The 21662-nt window shown below is 35.2% G+C and overlaps 1 protein-coding gene across 1 annotated transcript in view; it reads left to right on the top strand.

The window, feature by feature from the left end:
• LOC100760475 (receptor tyrosine-protein kinase erbB-4) overlaps nt 1–21662 on the top strand; it is a 658968-nt gene that overhangs the window by 356552 nt on the left and 280754 nt on the right. The window contains exons 8-12 of the mRNA XM_035438839.1: nt 1632–1745; nt 3481–3607; nt 10538–10611; nt 12565–12655; nt 15394–15593. Coding sequence (XP_035294730.1) covers nt 1632–1745; nt 3481–3607; nt 10538–10611; nt 12565–12655; nt 15394–15593 — 606 coding nt within the window. The remainder of the gene's footprint in view (nt 1–1631; nt 1746–3480; nt 3608–10537; nt 10612–12564; nt 12656–15393; nt 15594–21662) is intronic.

Raw genomic sequence — 21662 nt, 5'->3', positions numbered from 1 at the left:
TTTTCAACACATGATGCTGTTTCTTGGAACAGATCATTGTGGACAGCCATCTGCATGAGAAAGGTTAGATAGTGATAGAGTTGGATTTATTCCTATATTTCTTGCTGATTGTTTACTTATGCTATAATATATGCCAGAATATATGGATATGAAGATTGTTAAGTGATATTTAGCAAGATTCTCTCCTTGCATTGAGAGTGGGCCTGAGGCAGGTAAGAACCAGAGCCTTTGTGATCTCCCAAAGCCTTCTGGTAATAATCTTTTGCAACCCAAAGTGCTTACCTTTGAAAGGGACCAAATGCTGGCACCGCCAAATGCTGGAGGTCTGGTGTTTAAAGTATGATATTATATCGACCATTGAGAATTACTGACCATACCATTTTCCACCATGGGTCCCTGCTTCTCAGAAGTTCCAATCTTTCTTCTCAAAGAGGAATCTAGTGCATTTGAGGCACTTTTCCTTCATACAAAGTGACTGTGCTGTTACTGACTACCTAGAAAATGTCCCATTAGAAGACTACTTCATATCTGACTTGACATCTTCCCCTACCATGTCTGATTGTTCTCCTTCAAGCATGCTGATTATGGCATTGCTGACCATAAATCAACCCTGACCCATGGTGGGATTCTCTGTCTCTATCAGGTCCTGAAATCATTTTAGGATCTGTTTGCTAATTGGTATATAATAATCCTGTGCCATAGACATCATCCTTGAACTTCAGGGTCTTAGAGGCCTTTGTTAGGTTTTTCTAGGTTAAACTTCATAACTCCATATGGCATTTACACCCACCGTAGATGAAATATCACAGAAACACTTGGATTGTATGGCCCATGAAGCAGAACTACTAATACCACTTATCTCTTCTGATTTGGACACATGACATGTTTGGAAACTTTCATAGCAATGCATATAGATCCAGAGAAATATTCAGGGAAGATGGCTACATTCCAAACCAGACTGTTCTTGCAGACATCATGTTGTCCTTCTGTTTCTGATAGCTCTAGATGCAGTGATTTATTCTTTATTTCAAAGAGACAGTCCTGGCATCTCACAGAGTACTGATTTCTTGAGTATGTCACCAAATCTAAATAATAAGATGTCCCACATCTAATTGTATACCTTTGCTAAAGTGGTGTCTTTCAAATTTTCACTGTGTCAGAAAGGCTTGGGTGGTGCTCCAGTAAAGCACAGGGTGCATTTAAACATTTCCTCTTGGATTTGAAATGCACTCTCTTGATCCAAGGCGGTTTAACGTAAGCTTCATTTGAGCCTCATGAACTTGACGAATTTTAGACTTCCAACTTGCATAATGTCATGAAATGAAGTGGAACTATTGAGAAATACAAACTAAATGTAATGTAGTTTCCTAAGTCTATAAAAGAAATCGCTCTATCTTGGGGGCAATTTGGAATGTGGAGCAGTAGCCAAGCAGATACTCATTCTTACTGCCCTTGGAGTGGAACTCAGGATTGGAGGTACTATTTGAAATTGGGTTACTTAGAAAAGCATTTGTTTTAGGGAAAGAGACATATACATTGTCAATGATGCTATTTGAAAATCATAAAATATATTCTTTTAAACTTGATAGTTTAACATTAACATTATTGTTTATTTGAATTTTTTTAATCAGATAACTTTGTGGTAGATTCCAGTTCCTGTGTGCGTGCTTGTCCTAGTTCCAAGATGGAAGTAGAAGAAAATGGGATTAAAATGTGTAAGCCTTGCACCGACATTTGCCCTAAAGGTGAGTTATGCTTCAGAGTATTGGGGTGTAACAGGGTCTTGCCAATGTCCTTCCTGTACTTTTGTTTGTTGGTTTGGTTTTGTGGGTTTTGTTATTTTCTTGTGTTGTGTTTGTCTGTTTGTTTGTTGAGCCAGGGTTTCCCTATGTAGCCCTAGCTGTCCTGGAACTTGCTCTGTAGACCAGGCTGGACTGGAACTAAGAGATCTGACTTCCTCTGCCTTCTGGATCCTGGGAATAAAAGTTCAAGGCACACCTCCTGACTTCATGTACCTTGGGAATAGCTTTTAAGAGAATAATTACCCTCCCACAATAGATGATTGACAACACACACACACACACACACACACACACACACACACACACACACACACACACATTGTATAATTCTGTTGCTCTGAAAAATGGCTAATAGTGGTTTTGATTGACTTTGAATTATACCAACAAACTGTCCCAAACAAAAACACAGGAACTGAGAGATCAAAGGATATTTCTTTCCTTTTTAAAATTATATGCAGTGCTAGAGATTGAACCCATAGCTTTAATCATGCTAGGCAAGCACTCTAGAATCCAACCACATCCCTACACAAATAAGGATCCACTAGGTGTTTAGTATCACATAAGCTATTTCCACACAAAAAGGTCTGCAAGGGGAAGAACCACACAGCATTCACTCTCCATGTCTTATAACTATATTTTAACAGATGTGTGCAGCAACAAGAAGTGCATTGCAAGTATTAAATTAATGTCACAGATAATTTGTGCTGAAGACTTTTTGTGAAGAAAGACATCTTATCTAGGCCTGAGTGCTTGAATGCCTCATCAGAAGGAAAACTTTAAACAGGATGAAAGTAGACTTCAAATCTCTCAAATGTTAAGCTATTGAAGCACTAAGGTTAGCAAAGGGGAAACCTCATACTTTTAGACTACACACTTTTGTGTGTGAATGTCTTTCTGTCTCTCTATGTACTATATGTACTTGTAACTCACACACAGTGGTGTGTGGTGTGTTTGTGTGTGTATACTTGTGTTTTATAGAATTTGATAGGTTTTGTTGTTTTAATTTTTTATTTGAATTAGAAACAAGATTGTTTTACATGTCAATCCCAGTTCCTCTCCCTCCCCTCCTCCCCTACTTCCCCCCAACTAACACCCTACCTATCCCTTACTGTTTCTGTTCCCCAGGGAGGGTGAGACCTTCCGTAGGGGGTCTTCAAAGTCTGTCCTAACCTTTCGGACCTAGACACATTTTTATTTTTCTTGAGTTTGGAGCATATTAGGGAGTGATTAAGTGAGAGAGAAAATAGAATTATTTTAAACTGATGAGGGAGGATGATCAGTGCTACTGAACTTGCTCATCATATATGGGCCATGCAGTGTCAAAGGAAATCAATCAATCAATCAATCAATCAATCAATCAATAAATAAATAAATAAATTGGGCTTGGTGTCTCACATTTAAAACCCCAGCACTCCTTTAATCTTAGAACTCTGGAGGCAGAGACTGGCAGATCTCTGAATTCCAGACCAGCCTGGTCTTCAAAGTGAGTTCCAGGACAGCCAGGGCAACATAGAAAAGCCCTGTCTTGAAAAAACAAAAATAAATAACTTTATCTTTTAGGGGGAAAATGTATTTTTAAATTGTGAAGTAAATGCTATTATTTTATAATGAAAAGCACAATGATATATTAGCTAAGAGTATGGTTTGTAGCTGTTTACTCTGAATCTTGCCTCTACAGCGTGTGATGGCATTGGCACAGGATCGTTGATGTCAGCTCAGACAGTGGATTCCAGTAATATTGACAAATTCATAAACTGCACAAAGATCAATGGGAATCTCATCTTCCTTGTCACTGGGATTCACGGGTCAGTATTCACTTTTGTACAAAATTGTTCTGAGAAGTGAAGGTAGGTGTTCCTTTGCTTCCCATACTTGCATCGATGATTAATCTGGACTGAGAAGAGTTTTACCTTAACGCTCTATCCAGCTACTGTAGTGGACAGCCCTCCAGGAGTGCCAGGGACATGTCTGCCTTCTGAGTGTGTTCAGTGTTTAGGTATGACAATGCAAATTTGTAATTTAGCTTAAAAGTGTTTTGAGAGCAATCTCCCCAAACCCATTGTCTTAGCAAGCCCAGATTTTAAGGGCTTCCCAGGTTTTAGGGAAAGACCACTAACAAACACATAAAGTGAGGCATTGCCTTTGAATTTGCAGCACATCACTTCAAAACAACATATATCCCTTAAAAAAAATTCACATGAAGCAACTCAAAGAATCTGACATAAAATTAAGTTGAAATTCTCCTAAGATGCTTTTAAATTTTCACTTTGTTCTGATGTATTCTTCTCTCTCTCTCTCTTTCTCTTATATGGGGAAATTAGCAAGACTATAAAGTGGATTTTATTTTGGTAATAAAAATTCTTACATTATCTGGGGTCCTTCATTACAGAACCGCCTGCTGGCTTTAACAGGGGAAATAACCAAGTTTGTATTCTTTGTGTAATAAAAACGTCAATAGTTGTACTTTGTATTTTATCTATTTGTCTATATTACTACTTAATCTCTAAATATTAGTGCTACAGGCTACAAATAAAGACTATCATTCACATATTTTAATTCAAACTCTTACACTGAACATATATCACATCATTTCTGGAAGCAAAATAGCTTAACACGTTATGAATAAATATTTCCAAATAAGAACAGCATGAGCTATGTGACAAAGTATTTATCTTCATTCAAACAAATTATTATTTATGCTGTTGCATACAACATCTCTATTTAAAAATGTGGTTTTTAATATGGCCTCATGTCATGTTCTGTGAAGGTATACATGTATCTTATGTCCAGTTTGTTATTTTTAGCCAAACTAAAGCTTTCCTTAAAATTAAGATTTCTAACTTTCATTTTAAAAACTTGAGTAGCCCTCACCATTTTGAGATGGGATCCATTCCATTAACTTAACTAAAGTCCCCACAGTTCCTCTGACGTCACCTGCATTGTTGACCTCACATATTTGCCCATTGGGTAGGATACTTGGGCCAATATTTACTCCATTTACAATCCAATGAGTACATGACACCAGAAAACGACACATGTGTGTGTTATTATTACTTTTCTTTTTTTTTTCTTTTGGTTTTTCGAGACAGGTTTCTCTGTGTAGTTTTGGAGCCTATCCTGGCACTCTCTCTGGAGACCAGGCTGGCCTCGAACTCACAGAGATCCACCTGCCTGTGCCTCCCGAGAGCTGGGATTATTGTTACTTTTTTAAAAACAAATATTGCTATAACAAAAAGAGTATCTGCTAGTAATATTATCTGTGGATCCAAGAAATAAGATCGAGCCACTTAGGGCTCAATGCTTTCTTCTGCATGGACAATGTATTAGTTATTTTTCTTCTTACTATAATAAAACACCCTGGCAAAAGCAACTTAAGGGAGGATGTGTTTATATTGGTTCACAGTTTCAAAGTACAGCTAACATGGCAAGGAAGTCATGACAAGGGGGCATTGAGCCAACAAGTCACATTGTGTGTATGGCTCACCCTCCTATTCACTCTACCCAGAAATCTGGCCTCTACAATAGTGTCATGCACTTTTCAAGTTGGTCTTGCCAGTTACACTGACATACTCAAGATAGTTATTCACAAGGATACCCAAAGGCAAACCTAATCTAGGTGTGCTCAGAGATTCATCTCCAGGGTGATTGTAGATCCTCTAACATTGATATTAGCCATCACAGATGTGGTATAAAATTTGGTTCCAAGACTTCAGTGTCCATCACAATATGAAAATACATTCTCATGAATTTAATTGCCTTAAACAAGTAGGTTTTGACATTGTCGGTAATAACATCATATATTCATATGTGTGTATTCATGAAGTTTTGACATCTTATTAAATTCAAAATAAAATCTAGAGATATTGTACCCTATTAAATAAATACATTTTAAAAATCATTGTAATTTCTAGTTATAATTAAAACAAACATATGAAAATGCCCAGTGTGGCTAATAGGTATTATTAAAAATTTTCTCAACTTCTGATTAAAATAAAAATTTAGATTTATGAGAAATATTATTAGAAATCATTTCATTATGGGAAGTACAGAAAATCAAGTTCATATGAATAGCTGGAGAAAATAAATAGATGCACACACACACACACACACATAAACACACACACACACACACACACACACACACACTCCCACAGCAGAGGGAACTAAGTTTCTTTGAAGTTGGAACACGATTAGGGAATTAAATACAAATGATGACTCAGTGTAAAGTTAGCACATCTGAGGTTGTCTCTGGTATTGCTTTGTTAAGATTATAAGGGACACAGGAAAATCCTTTATTCTAATGTGATTTTAACAGCATTGCCCTTGGGTTATTATTAAAAGCCTAATTACTATCATAATTAAAATATTCATGTAAATGTCTCATATTCCCTTCAATGGAGTGGTCATACCCCCCACTGAGAACCACTTAAAAATATAGTAGAATAATTATAAAAAGTGACCTGCCTATGATCAAAAGTCTATGAAATAATGTCTGAATTTAATTTGAAAAAATAATGATTTGGGGAGGCTTAGCATAAGTATTTTATTGCTGTATCATCATAGAACATTTTGGAGAAGTAATGCCATTTCTGAGGATTTTACATATTCATATTGCTCCAAAGTGAGGTAATAGTCAGCAGGTAATTACAAAACAAATAGAAGCAGTTATCTCATGGTCTCAAACATATTGTACAATAGGAATCCCATGCAAACTATGAAACTTTAAAATTCTCATTCTATGTGAACTCTAATGTCACTAATTCATCCAAGTGAAAAAGAATTGCCTGGAAAAATCACTGAGGACTAGAAATCCAAAGGTAAGAGGTTGTCTTTAAAAGGAACTCAACAAAAGACAAATGAGAGAGTTTATGTAGGTGACCCGATCCAGACTAGCGTTGAGTTTGAATAGCAGCTACATGATGGATGGTGTGAGTTGAGCTTGGTGGATTCTCTTTCATGTCAAACATTCGGTTTCCTCCAGTGAAACACTGAGAAATGGATTGATAATAAACAGTTCTTCTGGCTGTTTTGGTGAATAAATCAAAAAGCCTTTTGGTTTGTTCAGCCTCATAGCAGTAAAATCTTAATGGATGGTCCAAAAGGTAAGGGAAGTGGAGAGATGAATATGGCAAAGGAAACAAAATGCACTGGAAGCAGGTACAGAAGGCACCGAAATAAAAACTTCTGTGACTATTCCCAGTGTATAGCTCAGAAAAGTGTTAAACAAATATTTCTTTATGGCTTAACTGTAGTCTTTTATAGACTATCTTAGAAAGCAAATAAAGGCAATTTTTTTTCAGATACAACTTGCTTCTTAGTTCAGATGACCATCTGTCTTTAATCATAGCACTGAAACCTGGGGTACTTTGAAGTTAAAGTTGATACTATTGTGTCTGGAGGAAAATATATATGACATTTTGCAAGAGAAATATGTGTGAAATATGATATATCCTCCAATCTCAGTCTCATGTCTGAATGAGCCATATATTCTTAAGCCCTTCCCATTCATTTCAGGAAACTATAACTATAAAAACATTTCAGTAGATCTAAGATAATATATATATATATATATATATATATATATATATATATATATATGATGGTTTAATCAGTCTGTGTGTATGTGTGTTCCTGAGGGGAGAAAGAGAAAGAAAGGAGGGCATAGCAAATATTAATAGGAACTACTTTGATATTATAAAAAGTAAACATTTAGTAAATAAAATGTTTTATGTACTTTCAATACCATTACCCTCAACATATTTATAGTGACTTTCAACAGGATACTATTATTCATTGACACTAGCTTTTAATGATGTGGTCGAAAGTCATAATTAAGTGGTATTTTATTCAGAAACATTATTTTCAAAAAATACAGTCTTGGAAATTTGTCAATTAAATTTTTGTATTTAAAAGATCTAAAGAAAGTTAATTGGCATGTTCAAACCATGCCAGAAAATTGTCTTTGCACAAATGAAAATTCAACTCATTTCCTTAATTAGAACGAGAAGTACAGGCATCTGATGTGTCTATCAAAGGAATATGACTCTCATCCTTTGTCTTGACATTGTTTGTGGGCCTGTTCTTACAGTGACAAGATGCTCATAAGTATGCTAGAATTGTGTCACAGAAAGGGACTGACAAGAAAATATTTTGATGGCAGGTCACAAAAGTGGCAGATACTATAAGTCACACCTAGAATTTTCTTTCTATGCTGAATTTTATTTTGGATCACCAAACACAAAGACAGGAGAGTCAAGTTCTTTTATATGGCTGTATTTAGGTAGAAAGGCAATTTCTCCAGTGGCCTTAGGATGAGACTCTCCACAGGTACATTGACGTTGAAAAGGGGAATTCTGTCAACTTATTTAATAGGACTCTTGAATCTCTAAAATTAATTATCTAAAATGTCTGTGGTCCATTGGGCTTCCTGTTAACATCCACAAATTAATTTCATTCATGGAAACCTGGAAATTTTCTGTCATGACTTGGGCTGACTCCTTTGTTGTGTACTTGCCCTAAATTTTGAATCTTTTTCCATGAAGCCAGGATGTTTGATTTTGTGGCCAGAATTGTTGTATGTTGACTTTCATGGCAAAGCAATGTTAAAAAGTCATTCCCCAATTTGAGAGCTTATATTTTCTCTACTTAAAAGTGTTTTGCACAGTAAAAGGTGGATATAGAATTCAAGAACATTGGGGTAAATAGGCGTACTATGAAATATTGTTTTCCAGTCATGGCATGACTGTTCCCCACATGAACTTGTTGCAGCTGAGATTACCTGCACAGAACCTGCACAGTATCAAGCTAGTTTAAGAAATCCAGCATGGAGGTATAATAGGCTACTTAGCTGAAGAAACACACACAACTGAAGACTTCTGGAGCAGGGGGAGTTACATTTATTTGGAGGGATTGTCACTGTTATTTTGGCCCATATTACAGTAGATGATTCCACAACTGTGTGCATATGGGCATCACTAATAGGACTCAGTGTTTTAAAAGAATTCATATCAAAAAAGCAGGCATGAAGTTGGTAGGAAGATGTATTGAATGGGTTGGGGAGGAAATTGGGATTAGGGAGTCGGAGTGGATGTGATCAAGATACATTGTTTATGTGTGAAATTTTCAAACAATAAATTAAAAAATTAATTTTAAGAGGTAAATGCAAAAGTTTTGTTCAATTTTACAATTAATTTTGTATATATATATATATATATATATATATATATATATATATGCATGGAAAGAATGGTCATATGCAACACAAATGCATATATGTGTGTGTGTGTGTGTGTGTGTGTGTGTGTGTGTGTGCGCGCGCGCGCGCGTATATACACATACATGCAAGTGAGAGAGAAAAAGTTCAACTATATTTTCAATGTACTTCTTTTATTTCCCTTTTTTATTAGAAAGAAAATTATTTTACATGTCAATCCCAGGTCCCTCTCCCTCCCCTCCTCCCCTGCCCCCCCCCCAACTAACACCCTACCTATCCCATACCCTTTCTGCTCCCCAAGGACTTTAGGAGCCCTTCCCACATGGAGGGATACTCCCTGAGCCTAGACACAAGGGGGTTGGCCTAGGCCCTATCCCAAAGGATATGACAGACTTTGAAAACCCCCTATGGAAAGTTCAACTTTTTGAGAACTTTATATGTAGGCTTTAAGCTTTTAAGAGATATTCATATGACACTGAGAATATCCATGATCAATAGGGTTTTTTTTTTTTGAGTTATAGAAAAATGTCCCTTTAGTTTCTCAGTCTCAGCAGTACCTAGCGCCAGAGCTTCCTACAGCAATGCACATTAAACTAGGAGTACATTGCATTGATTGCATTTCTTAGTTTGAAAAGTAATTTAATAAAGCAAAGCCTTTTATAAAGAGGTGATATGGTCCACAGTGTGGGACAATATGCTGATGAACCAAGTTCAGAAAGCAAATGTCAGGGGGTTTGAGAGTTCCACCTGAAACTCTTAGTAGCTGAAACTAAAGATCTTTTAAATCCATTTTTCCATGGATTTAGACTTCATTTCCAGCAGCTATGCCATATGTCTACTGGTTTTGTAGTGGTATTATAAAGTAACTTGGTTCATAACCCTATTAAGATTGCATAAAGAAATTACTGTATTCTGTGTTTTCCACACAAAAATTAGCAAGTTCTCACAAATGGTTACACAGGATAAGTGTTCACCAGAAGAATAAAACTCATTTTAGTGCTACATACTTCTAGAAAAGCTGAAGTTCATTCTTCTTAGAAAGTTCAGTATCTCACAGAAAAGTTATCAGTGCATAATATTTAACATTTCCATGAAAATATGAATTATTCAGACATCCCAGAGATCCTTTTAAGATAATAAATTATTAAATAAATGCTATATGTTCCTCAAATTACTTGTATTACTTTAATTACTGAGATAATTTGGTATTATGTTGGGCTTAAAATTTAAGTACAGAATTGTTTTGAATGTCCAATATTTACCTAAAATATTTTTGGAAGATGAAAACTGAAAATAATCTGTTAGCTGTTTTTAAGTGACAACCTTGGAATATATCACACACTGAATTTCAAAGCATTTTTCATAAGGAAAGAGTACTTCAGAAATATTCAAAATGTATATGTTTCATACTGAGAAATTTGTTAAATTCTTAAATAATATATATTACTTAGATGGGAGCAAAATATTTCCTCTTCTAAAATAATCAGTTTAAATTAGTCTGCATCTCTTCTTGATTTTCTAGGGACCCTTACAATGCAATTGAAGCCATAGACCCAGAGAAGCTGAATGTCTTCCGGACAGTCAGAGAAATAACAGGTACTTAAATATGTATGTATGTATGTATGTATGTATGTATGTATGTATGTATGCATGCATGCATGTATATATATCTTGCCACAAGTTATGTGACCATTTTTCATGAAATAATTATATAATATTTATGATAGATAATAAATTTTCCAGAGAAGTTCTATTTTGTAAAATCTTACATGATTGTGAACACTCATTAGCTTTTGTATTTTGAAACCTGTAGAATTACATAAACTTTGAATATTGTTAATAGCGTGTTTACAAATTCGAAAAGATCTATGATGCTTCAATACTTGTTTTGCAGTTTATTTTCTCATAAGAATTGCAGTTTAACACAGAGAATATATAGCACTCATTTGGGATGGTATTTTTTGAGCATTCACTATTTTAAAATCTATTTAATAACTCTTATGTGTTCATAAATATGAATCAAACTTGAAGTTGAAATCACAGAAAATAAAACCTGATGTGATAGGTTAGGGCTAAACACAAATAGCTTAGATTTCTAAATAAATACAGATATGTGTTGTTGCTGTTGTTTCTTTGCTCTTACTCTTTGCCTCTATTTTATTAATTAATTTTTATTTAAATTAAAACAATCTAATTTTACATACCAATCCCAGCTGCCTCTCCCTCGCGCCCTCCCATTCCCCCCACCATTTCCTATCCCAATCCCCCAAACACTACTCAGGGAGGATGAGGCCTCCTATGGGGGAATCATCAAAGTCTGTCACATTTGGGGCAGGACCTAGGCCCTCCCCCTTGTATCTAGACTGAGAGAGAATCCTTCCATAGGGAATGTACTCCCAAAGTCCATTCATGCACTAGGGATAAATACTGGTTACACTGCCAGAGGCCCCATAGACTGCCCAAGCCCCCCTCAACTGAAACCCACTTTCAGGGAGTGTGGTTCAGTCTTATGAAGGCTCCCCAGCTGTCAGTCTGGAGTTCATGAACTCCCACTTGCTCAGGTCAGCTGTTTCTGTGGGTTTCCCCTGTATGGTTTTAACCACTTTGCTCATCACTCCTCCTTCTCTACAACTAGATTCCAGGAGTTCAGCTCAGTGTTTATCTGTGAATCTCTGCTTCTGCTTCCATCAGCTACTGGGTGTAGGCTCTCTGATGGCATTTAATGTAGTCATCAATCTCATTACAGGGGAAAAGCATTTAAAGTAGTCTGTCCACTATTGCTTAGATTCTTAATTGGGGTCATCCTAGTGGATTCCTGGAAATTTCCATAGTGCCAAGTTTCTTTTTAAGTCCACCACAGTTCCCTGTATTAAGGTGTCTCTTACTTTCTCTACTCTGTTTTCCCCCAACTTAACCTTCCTGATCCCTCATTTTCTCCTCCCCTCCTTCCCTATTCTTTCTTCTGTGTTGCTATTGGCCAGTCAACTCTTTAATAGACCATCAGTTTTTTAGACAGTCAAAAATCATAGCTTCATAGACTTAAACAAATGCAGCATAAACAAAAGCAACACATCTTTACATCATTAAACAAATGTTCCAGAGCATTAATAGAAGTAACATACCTTAAACTAATATTCTACAACAGATATGATAGTATGTAGATAAATGGTAAAGGAATTTGCAGAAATAGAACTGTATTTTTCTCCTTAATTGGATAACAATTCTCTGTGTATGTATCTACCACAGTAAATTTTATTATTTCAATGTTTGACACACACACATTTATGACTCCCTGAGTCTTAGAAACATGGATTCTACAACACATGCTTTGACATCAACCATTTATTTATTATTTACTCCAGAAACTCATAAAATTATACTTAATTATAAAAGAATAAGTATATGATGGATGTTTTGACAGTTGTTTTCATTATCTTTTGCTTACTTCTCACCCACCTCTCAATATATTTTCATCATCTTTGGACAATAATTAGCACTCTCATTGGAATGTAATATCATGTATTACTTCACTTTCCTAACCCCTCACAGGTTTCCTGAACATACAATCCTGGCCTCCAAACATGACAGATTTCAGTGTTTTCTCCAACCTTGTCACCATTGGAGGGCGAGTCCTCTACAGGTGGGTGAATGTGTTCAGTGCTGTAAGCTGCATAAATACAAGGAGGGATATCACAAGTTCTTCAGTGTTAAAAACATCCACCTTACTGATCTACTGATTAATTCCAAAGATTGGACTCCTGAAGTAATTCCAGTTGTGATGTGAAACACACAGAATTCATAGTTGATTTTTAAGGACTTTTTGCTGGTGCTGATATTAATATTTTTTAGGTATGAAGTCTGTGATATGACCTGTAGAACTGTACCTTATTTTCAGGTTTTAATATACTAAAGTATATACTTACAAGGCTCGTAAATGTGTTGGGTGCTTGGGAATTGAATATTGTACCTGGAGGGTAGAGCTGTATCTGTAATGCCATTTTTGTGCCTTACATCTTGTGTTGATGTTACTGGGGTAGGTCCACTCTCTATAGTATTGAGTAATAAATGGAAAGGTCAGAAGGATATTGTTAGCAAATATTAATGTCAATATCTTATATTTATGACAAAATGAGCCTTTAATGAGTCTGTAATTTTTAAAAAGTTTTGTTTTAAATTGTATCAGTTAAAGTTTACTATTTAGACAAAAAACAGATATAGCTCTAAGTTTTGAGAAGCAGTACAAATGATCAATGCATACTTGAAAAAAATGTTCAACATCCTTATGCAATTGGGAAAAAATGGAAGTTAGTGCCATCACTCCAGTCATGTCACTGAGAAAATAAAAGGTATTAAATGATAACAAATATGGAGGAGAACGGAATTCCACATTGATAGTGGAAATGTAAACTAGTATACCAACAAGAGAAATCATTGTTAGGTTCCTCTACCATCAAAACACTAGCACTGTAAAATCAGGTAATACACTTCTTAAGTATATCCCTAATGTTACTGTTAAGCAGAGATGCCTTTACATCTATATTTATTGAAGCACTGTGTACAATAACCAAGTTGGGGAATGGCTTGCCCTGTCAATAGTGGATGGCTACATAAAATGTATATGAAGACGATATTGTAGGAAATCCCAATGTGGATAGAATAAATCTATTCCCCAACCATGGAAAATCAATGGCTGCTGAGAGAGGGAAAATCACTGTTCGCAAGAGTTGAGCCACTAATAGGTTATCAAATCCCATGTGTTCAACTATAAACACATATATATGTGAGCAACACTAAATGGACTAGGAAGAATATATATGCATATATGCATTAAAATAATATTTAAATAAAAAGAATTAAGTTGATATGGTATCAAGGAATTAAATGTGTAAAGTTTGGAGTGGAGATTATGCAAATATGATACTCATTTATGAAATAACAAAAGTTTTATAAACCCACCCCCTCACATACACTGACGTAGAATCCTACCATATGAAAGAATAACCATTTTTGTCATATACAGGAAATGCATGATACTGAGGATTATGCAAAAGAAAATAAAATGTACCCCAAAAGGCAAACGTTGTATTTTCTTCAATACAGAATAGAAAGATAGATGATAGATAGATATAGAGATAGATAGATGATCGATTTATTGATCGATATAGATAGAAAAATAAATAGACATATATGACTACAATAGGGACTATTTGAAAAGAAGAGGTAGACAAGTAAGTGAGTGTGGAGGAAACATAGAAAATAATGTTTTCTATGTTTCTTTTACATTTCTGAGGAAATGTAAAAGAACACTACGTATTTAAGAAGATGCCACAATGAAACCCATAAACATCACAGAAAGTGTTTAAAAAGAACATAATAAAAAGGATACTTAGGACTTAAATTTATTCAAGTGCTACATGAAACAAGTTTTATTATCCATTGAATAAAGTATTCATCCCTCCAGGAATTACAATTATATGGTAGCCAACTACTCAGCTGTTTAGGAAGGAAGGGAAAAAAAACAGAATAAATACGACTCCATTTTTGTGATTTAACATTGTTTGTTTTTGTTGTTAAGAACAGTTCTAAATATTAAAGCTAAGTGTGTTTAAAATTATTAGTGAAACTAGAACTTGTATCTGCCAAAGTAAGATCAATACCACTTAGTTGATTGAAATACAGGGATGTGGAAAGTATAATTTAAACGCAATAGACTATGAAAGTAGAGAACACTAAATGTTGACTATGTTGTAACAGGAGTTTTTGTAGATCATTCTTTTGTCTTGAGTATATTAAGTTTCAGACTCTTTTCCAACTATCTAAATTTCCTCGGTATTTTTTATTTTAAAATTTGATTTTTATCACACTTTTTATTTCTAAACTTTTTTATACATTTTTTCAACAGATATAATTTTTTGGTTTCTGAAATTCATAAGCAAAATCTAAAAGGCTACAATGTTTTTTCTGTAATATTTACCCTATGAAATCATTTCTATTTTTACATAGTTATAGTAGAATTAACATTCTACAGTGTAACTATAAAAACTTATTTATATTTGTATTTATTCTATAAATATTTATTCTTAGTATAGAATTTCATTGTTGAGGAACACAAAATTTAGGCTGACAAGATAAGGCAGTAAGTCCGTATTTCAGTGGTAAATATACATATTGTCAGTGTTCATAATTATAAGAAATGAGCATTGGCAGTTGGGGAGTTAAATGATTATTTAAGTGTGTATCTGAGCACAGAATTGGCCATTCATTCTCTGTTTATGCTCCATTAGTTTTATTTTTGTTATGAGATGCTATGTCCTTATAGAACTTTACAGTATATTTCATGAATTATTCATTAGCCCATTCCCCCTCTCTCCTTTTTAGTGGTCTATCACTGCTTATCCTCAAACAACAAGGCATCACTTCCCTGCAATTCCAGTCTCTGAAGGAAATCAGTGCGGGCAACATCTACATTACTGACAACAGCAACCTGTGTTATTATCATACCATTAACTGGACAACGCTCTTTAGCACCATTAACCAGAGAATAGTGATCCGAGATAACAGAAGAGCTGACAACTGTAGTAAGTACACTGCCCGGAACTTAAACAGCAACTTCCGAATAGTTGAAAATAACACCAGATTCATTGTCCTTTAACCCAATAATGGAGAGACAGTGGTGATTATTGCCTATTGTCTGTTTCCACATCCTGGCCAATATCTGGAAACCGCATCTGGAGATTTAGATTCTATAGATCTAATAGAAGCTTGGCACTGAAAAACTTAATGAGCATGCCATGTAATTCCATGGATCCCGCTATAACATTTGGGGAGGGCTGGGTAACCTGGATTGTGTTGTGAGATGTGGGGAAATGCTGTCTAGAAGTTTGCTGTTTTAGAAGAAAATTCATTTTATAAATGCACTTATATAGAGATATACTTTTCTGATTTTCAATATACTTTTGCTCCATTCCTTCATTTCATTGCTGCACAAAGGAAACATTTTATTTTATTTTATTTTATTAGTTCAAATTAGGAACAAGCTTGCTTCAGATGTCAATCCCTTCTCCCTCTCCATCCCCTCCCCCCAACATCCCACCTGCCCCTAGCCATCCCCCCTTCACTCCCCAGGCAGGGTAAGGCCCTCAAAAGGGGCTCCCCAAAGTCTACCACATCATCCTGGGCCAGGCCTAGGCCCTTCCCCATGTGTCCAGGTCAAGAAAGCATCCCTTCACAAGGGATGGGCTCTCAAAATCCCTAGGCAGATTTCTACATAATTTCCATCTAAAACAAACATGCCCCAGTCATAAACAAATATTCTAAACAAATATAAATATCTATAAACATTTATATTTATTAAAATTAACTAAAATTAGTTTGTTTATTAGAACAAATGATGAGTAAGTAGAGGATGTTTTAAAATTACAGTCTTAGGAGGCCAATGAAATTTACATTTACTGAATTAAGTAGTTGGTAACTCCATCTTGTTTAAGCCATAGGCTAAAACATCTTAGGTTAGCAACTTTCATAGAATGAAATTTGTGAGAAATCCATTTAATCTTTGGGTGCTTTTTTTTCCTAAAAAAAAATAATATATATTTTATAGAAAAAGGGGAGATTTACAGCAAGAGCAGCTCTGGCTTTAGGTGGACTCCCATGCTTGTATATTCTGTGTTGCCACATACAATCAGGAAATAGATCTACTAATCTGTCAACCTATTCATGGTTACATTACATGAACCCTCACTTTTCTGCACCCTGGATCACTGTCTTTGTGCACTGTTGATTCTTGAGATGTAACTGTGTTTTTGCTTTCTGTCTGATCAGAAACGTCTTTCTTTACATTTTTCTGTTTGTGCCGCCATGCCACACAGTATAAGATAAATGGCATTAAAATAGAATCCTTAATACAAACTTATAAATATGTATCTAATTTATAGCCATAGTCTATCTCTTTTGTTTTATTCATTTAAAATAAAATTGTTTACTACCATTTAATTATAATTGCTTGGTCATTACATAGAGGACATTATATGTGAAAGTACTAGAGACAACCTGTTCTTTTGTGCATTTGAACTTTCTGAAATCATTCATGTTTTATATCATTTTTTTACCTGGACATATACAAGCAAATGGGAAGGAGGATACAGGAAAAATAAGTATGGAATATAGCAGAGTTTTGAGGTAAACCATGCACTGGTTTTCTATTCTTCTCAGACTTACAAATTTTTGTAGCATGCTAAGGGAAGCATATCATGAATTACAGTGATAATGGACTGAACATCTAAGTTTTCAAATTTTTAGTATTGTGCAAATTTCAGTATTAGACTAAGTTCAGCTATTTTTAAACTATACGTGTATTTCTGCTGTACACTTATATTTGAATTTTTAGTTTGGGGAAGAAATGAAGCAGTTAGAAGAAACAATTTTGTTGTATTATACTACTAAATTAACATTTTTATCTCTTAACAGATTTAAATAAGTACTTTATTGTATGAAATCTATTTATCAAAATTTAGACTATAATCTCAGACCACATGTATACATTTGTCCTGAAATCTGGTAGTCCTGTGATGTGATCTCAGAACTGATTCTGCTGGGGGTCACAGTGAGTCTGCAGTAGGGGAGCGCTGTGACTAGACCCCATTATCCACATTACTTTCTGCAAATGAGAAGTCCAAACATTTTCCTCCTTTTAAAGGAACTGTATTTTTAGATATCCATTCTTTGTATTTGTACAGAACATATACGGGAACATATATACATACGTGTGTGTGTATGTGTGTGTGTGTGTGTGTGTGTGTGTGTGTGTGTGTGTGTGTACACACATATTTGCTACAACACTTAAGTATAGACAGGAACAGCTTGTATATCTATATTCATATGAACTTTCAACACATATTCAGAGGCAAGCATACAATACATGTTTCTAGAACTCTACATACCTACCATTCCTATACAGTCGCCATGAATGCGCTGATCTCAATCCGGGATGACTGTCTATGGGAGAGGGTGTCAGTGGGGGGAGGGGAGGACAGGAGGGAGAAGGAACTGGGATTGGTATGGAAAATAAGATTCTTTTTCATTTAAATAAAAATTTATTTATTTTTATTTAAGGCAACATTTATTTTATTAAAAGGCAACATTTTAAACATGATTTGGAGTTCAGAATGATTTCTTAGAAATATTGACAAGAAACAAAGACTTCACCTCATCCAAAAAGGGTGACAGTGGCTTGAGCAAACTTCCCTTTTTAAGTCAAAAAATTCAAAGCAGGCAAGAGGATTGAAGAGATTGAGATTGAGAACTAACTGCAGCACATGAAAGACTGTATCACTTCCTGCCTCCTCCTCCCATGTGGTGATGCTAGTCACTGGATGACAATCCTATGTGGGAGAAGTTCTAGTGAACTTTTCAGAAGTCTTTTGAAGTTTCTGAAAAGACAAGAAGGCATTCTTACATACAAACTGTACAGAGATTTTATACCAACTCTTCAGAACCCAGGTTATATTTGAGCTTGCAAGTTTCATTTCCTAGAAACCATTATACAAATGTAGTTAAATATAATTAGAAAAAATTCCATCATTGATTTTTCAATATGGAAACAGCCTTTCCAAATTACAACTTTTATTATTAAATATGCAAAGCACTGAAACATCGATAATGTGTTTTTTTTTTTTTTTTTTTTTTTTTTTTTTTTTTTTTTTTTTTTTTTTTGTGTGTGTGTGTGTGTGTGTGTGTGTGTGCCTGTATTCATTGGGGTTTCTATTTCTGTGATAAAGTACCAGGGCCAAAAACAACTTTGGGAGGAAAGTGTTTATTTGGATTACATATACTGGATTACGGTCATTTTAGGAAAGCCAAAGCAGGAATTCCAATAGGGCAGGAATCTGTAGCCAAGAGCTGATGCAGAAGTCACCAAGGAGGGTGGCTTATTGGTTTGTTCCTCATAGCTTGCTCAGCCAACTTTCCTGTAGAACCCAAGTCCACCATCACAGGAGTGGCACCACTCACAATAGACTGACTCATTACACATCAATAAGTAATTTAAAAAAAACAATGCTCCACTGGCTTGTTTGCTTACAGCCCTGTTTTCTGAAGGCATTATCTTAATTGAGGTTCCCGCCTCTCAGATGACAATTGCTTGTGTTGTGCTGATATAAAACTAGCCAGCTTAGTACATGTATAGTTTTTATATACATAGCTGTTGATGTCTCTTAATATTTAATGGGATCATACTCTCTATACTTAAATACTGTTCTATCACCCGTTTTGACTTAATATATTATTAGAATATGCTGTGATGGTTGCTGGTTTATGAATGTCTGTCTTATTCTTTTTAAGAGCTGAAGCATTGTCATATAAGATTATTTTTTCACTTTTGTACTAATATTATTGCTAACATAATACTTATTCTAGGTCATAAAGCAGTTTAAATCATGGAATTATTTCCTTAACCTAGACACAAGTATAATTTTTGTGTTAGATAAGATATAAAAATAGTGACTTATATACTCCTCTATTGTCCTAAAAATTCCCTCTACTAAATATTGTGTGATAGGCACACTTAGCTGCTTCTTATAGTGATGGATATCCATGGTTTTAAACATCAGTGATCACTAAGAAGAAAAAGAAATCTTGTCAATGCACATGATGGGGATTGACACAGATTCACATTTGGAGCTCATTGACCACATACCTTTCTCTTACAATTTATGTCATTTTATTCATGCCCTTTTTTTCTGTATTCAGATTGCTGTTTGATATTCTTTGCTTTTAGTTCTGAAAGAGCTCTCTGAAATTTTAATACACTTGTTTTCTGTTTTAAAATGTATTGTTTTAAATACATTTTTAAAAAAAAACTTTATTTTTCTGATGATTTTTTTAAATTTTCTTATTTGATAAACTTTTGTTATTTTTATCAAGTTAAGAGGCTGGCTTTTTCTAGCCACTGGAGTTCCTATTTTTCTAAGTCTGGTTCACAAATGTCTTCACTGTAATCTCTCCCCCACCTCCCCTCTTATCCCGAATCCACCATCTTTTTGTCTATGATTAGAAAACAACAGACTTCTACAGGAATATATTATAAGATGAGAAGACAGGTTAAAAAAAAAAACTAACACATTAGGATTAGGAAAAGAGCTCTAATATGACATTATGAGACAATGAAACTCCAAAGAAGCCTTTGAGTTCATGTCAGTTGGCCATCACTGCTGGGGCTTCTGCCTTTCCTTAAGAGTAGCTTGCTTCCCTAGTGAGGCATCCTTGGAGGAAACTAAGGTTTCAATTGCAAGCGATTACCAGTTGTAGGTAGATTCCAAGATAGGGTTGGGAGCATGTGTCCACTTCTCCTCTCAGGTCTAGGTCCTAAACTGGGAAAGACATGTGCAGGTCCTTCACATGCTGGTTCGGTCTCTGCATGCTTATATGTTTGTTGATCCCGTTGATCTAGAGAGCCTTGTTTTCACGGTGTCTTCGTCTCCTCTGGCTCTTACACTCTTCCTGCCTTCCCTTCTACAGGATTTCCTGGTTCCTGAAGGCAGAACACTATTAATAGATAGAGGATCTGTGGCTGGTTCGGTGTTTACTTTTTTCCTTTGGTATCATGTGGAATACCTAAGCACAGTGGAGAGGTGTTCTGTTTAGGCACCAGCTCAAGTTCTCCATATTCCGTGAATTCTTTGTCTTGTCTTCAGCAATAAGGCCTCGATGTCTTAGCAACAGCTAGGGTTTCTGGGGGATTAGCCTTTGTCCAAAAACTCGATTAGATGTAACTCCTTCCTGGTCCTGGAAAAGTACTGGAAGCTTTACTTGGAGACATGAGATAGATGTCCAGTTGAGTCTCTGTCTCAATTATTGTGGTGTAGTGGTTATGTTATTGTTGTTAGTAGTAGTCCTACGTGTGTTTTGTCTCTTTGTATTTGCTTGTCTGGAATTTGTATTTCCTGTATTTTCTTGGTTTTAGTTAACCTCTTTATGTAACTTTTCTTCCTAGCACTTTCCGAATGGCTAGATTAGCAGACAGATATTACTTAATTTGGGTTTTATCATGGGGTATCTTATTTTCCCCATCTATTGTGATTAAAAATTTTGTCTGGTTAGGTAGTCTGTGCTAGCATCTGTTGTCTCTTAGAGTCTGCATAACATCTGTCCAGTTCCATCTGTCTTTCAAAGTTTCCATTGAGAAGTCAAATGTTATTGTATGTCTGCCTTTAAATGTTAACTTGATCTTTTTCCCCTGTAGTTTTTAATATTCTTTCTCCATTCTGTGTGTTTAGTGGTTTGATTATTATGTGCTCAGGGGATTTATTTTCTAATCTAGTCTATTTGGTGTTCTGAATGTTTCATGTTCCTTGGTAGGCACCACCCCCCTTTTTTTTAGGTTAAGGAAATTTTCTTCTATTATTTTGGTAAAAATACTTTCTGAACCTTTGTCACGGGTTTGTTTTACTTCTTATATCCCTATTTTACTCCTTTTATCCTATTATATTCTTATATTCTCTTGGTGTCCCAGATTTCCTAACTGTTTTATATGAGGAATTTTTTAGATTTACTTTTGCTTTGACTGAGGTTTACATTTCTTCTCTTAAGTCTTTGAAGCCTGAGAGTATACTTTATGTCCCTTGTATTCTGTTTGTGAGACTTGTCTCTGA

The sequence above is a fragment of the Cricetulus griseus genome, chromosome 2, assembly GCF_003668045.3.
Source record: "Cricetulus griseus strain 17A/GY chromosome 2, alternate assembly CriGri-PICRH-1.0, whole genome shotgun sequence".
Taxonomy (NCBI): Eukaryota; Metazoa; Chordata; class Mammalia; order Rodentia; family Cricetidae; genus Cricetulus; species Cricetulus griseus.
The sequence above is the reverse complement of the archived record's forward strand: the minus strand, read 5'-3'. Positions and strand labels throughout refer to the sequence as shown.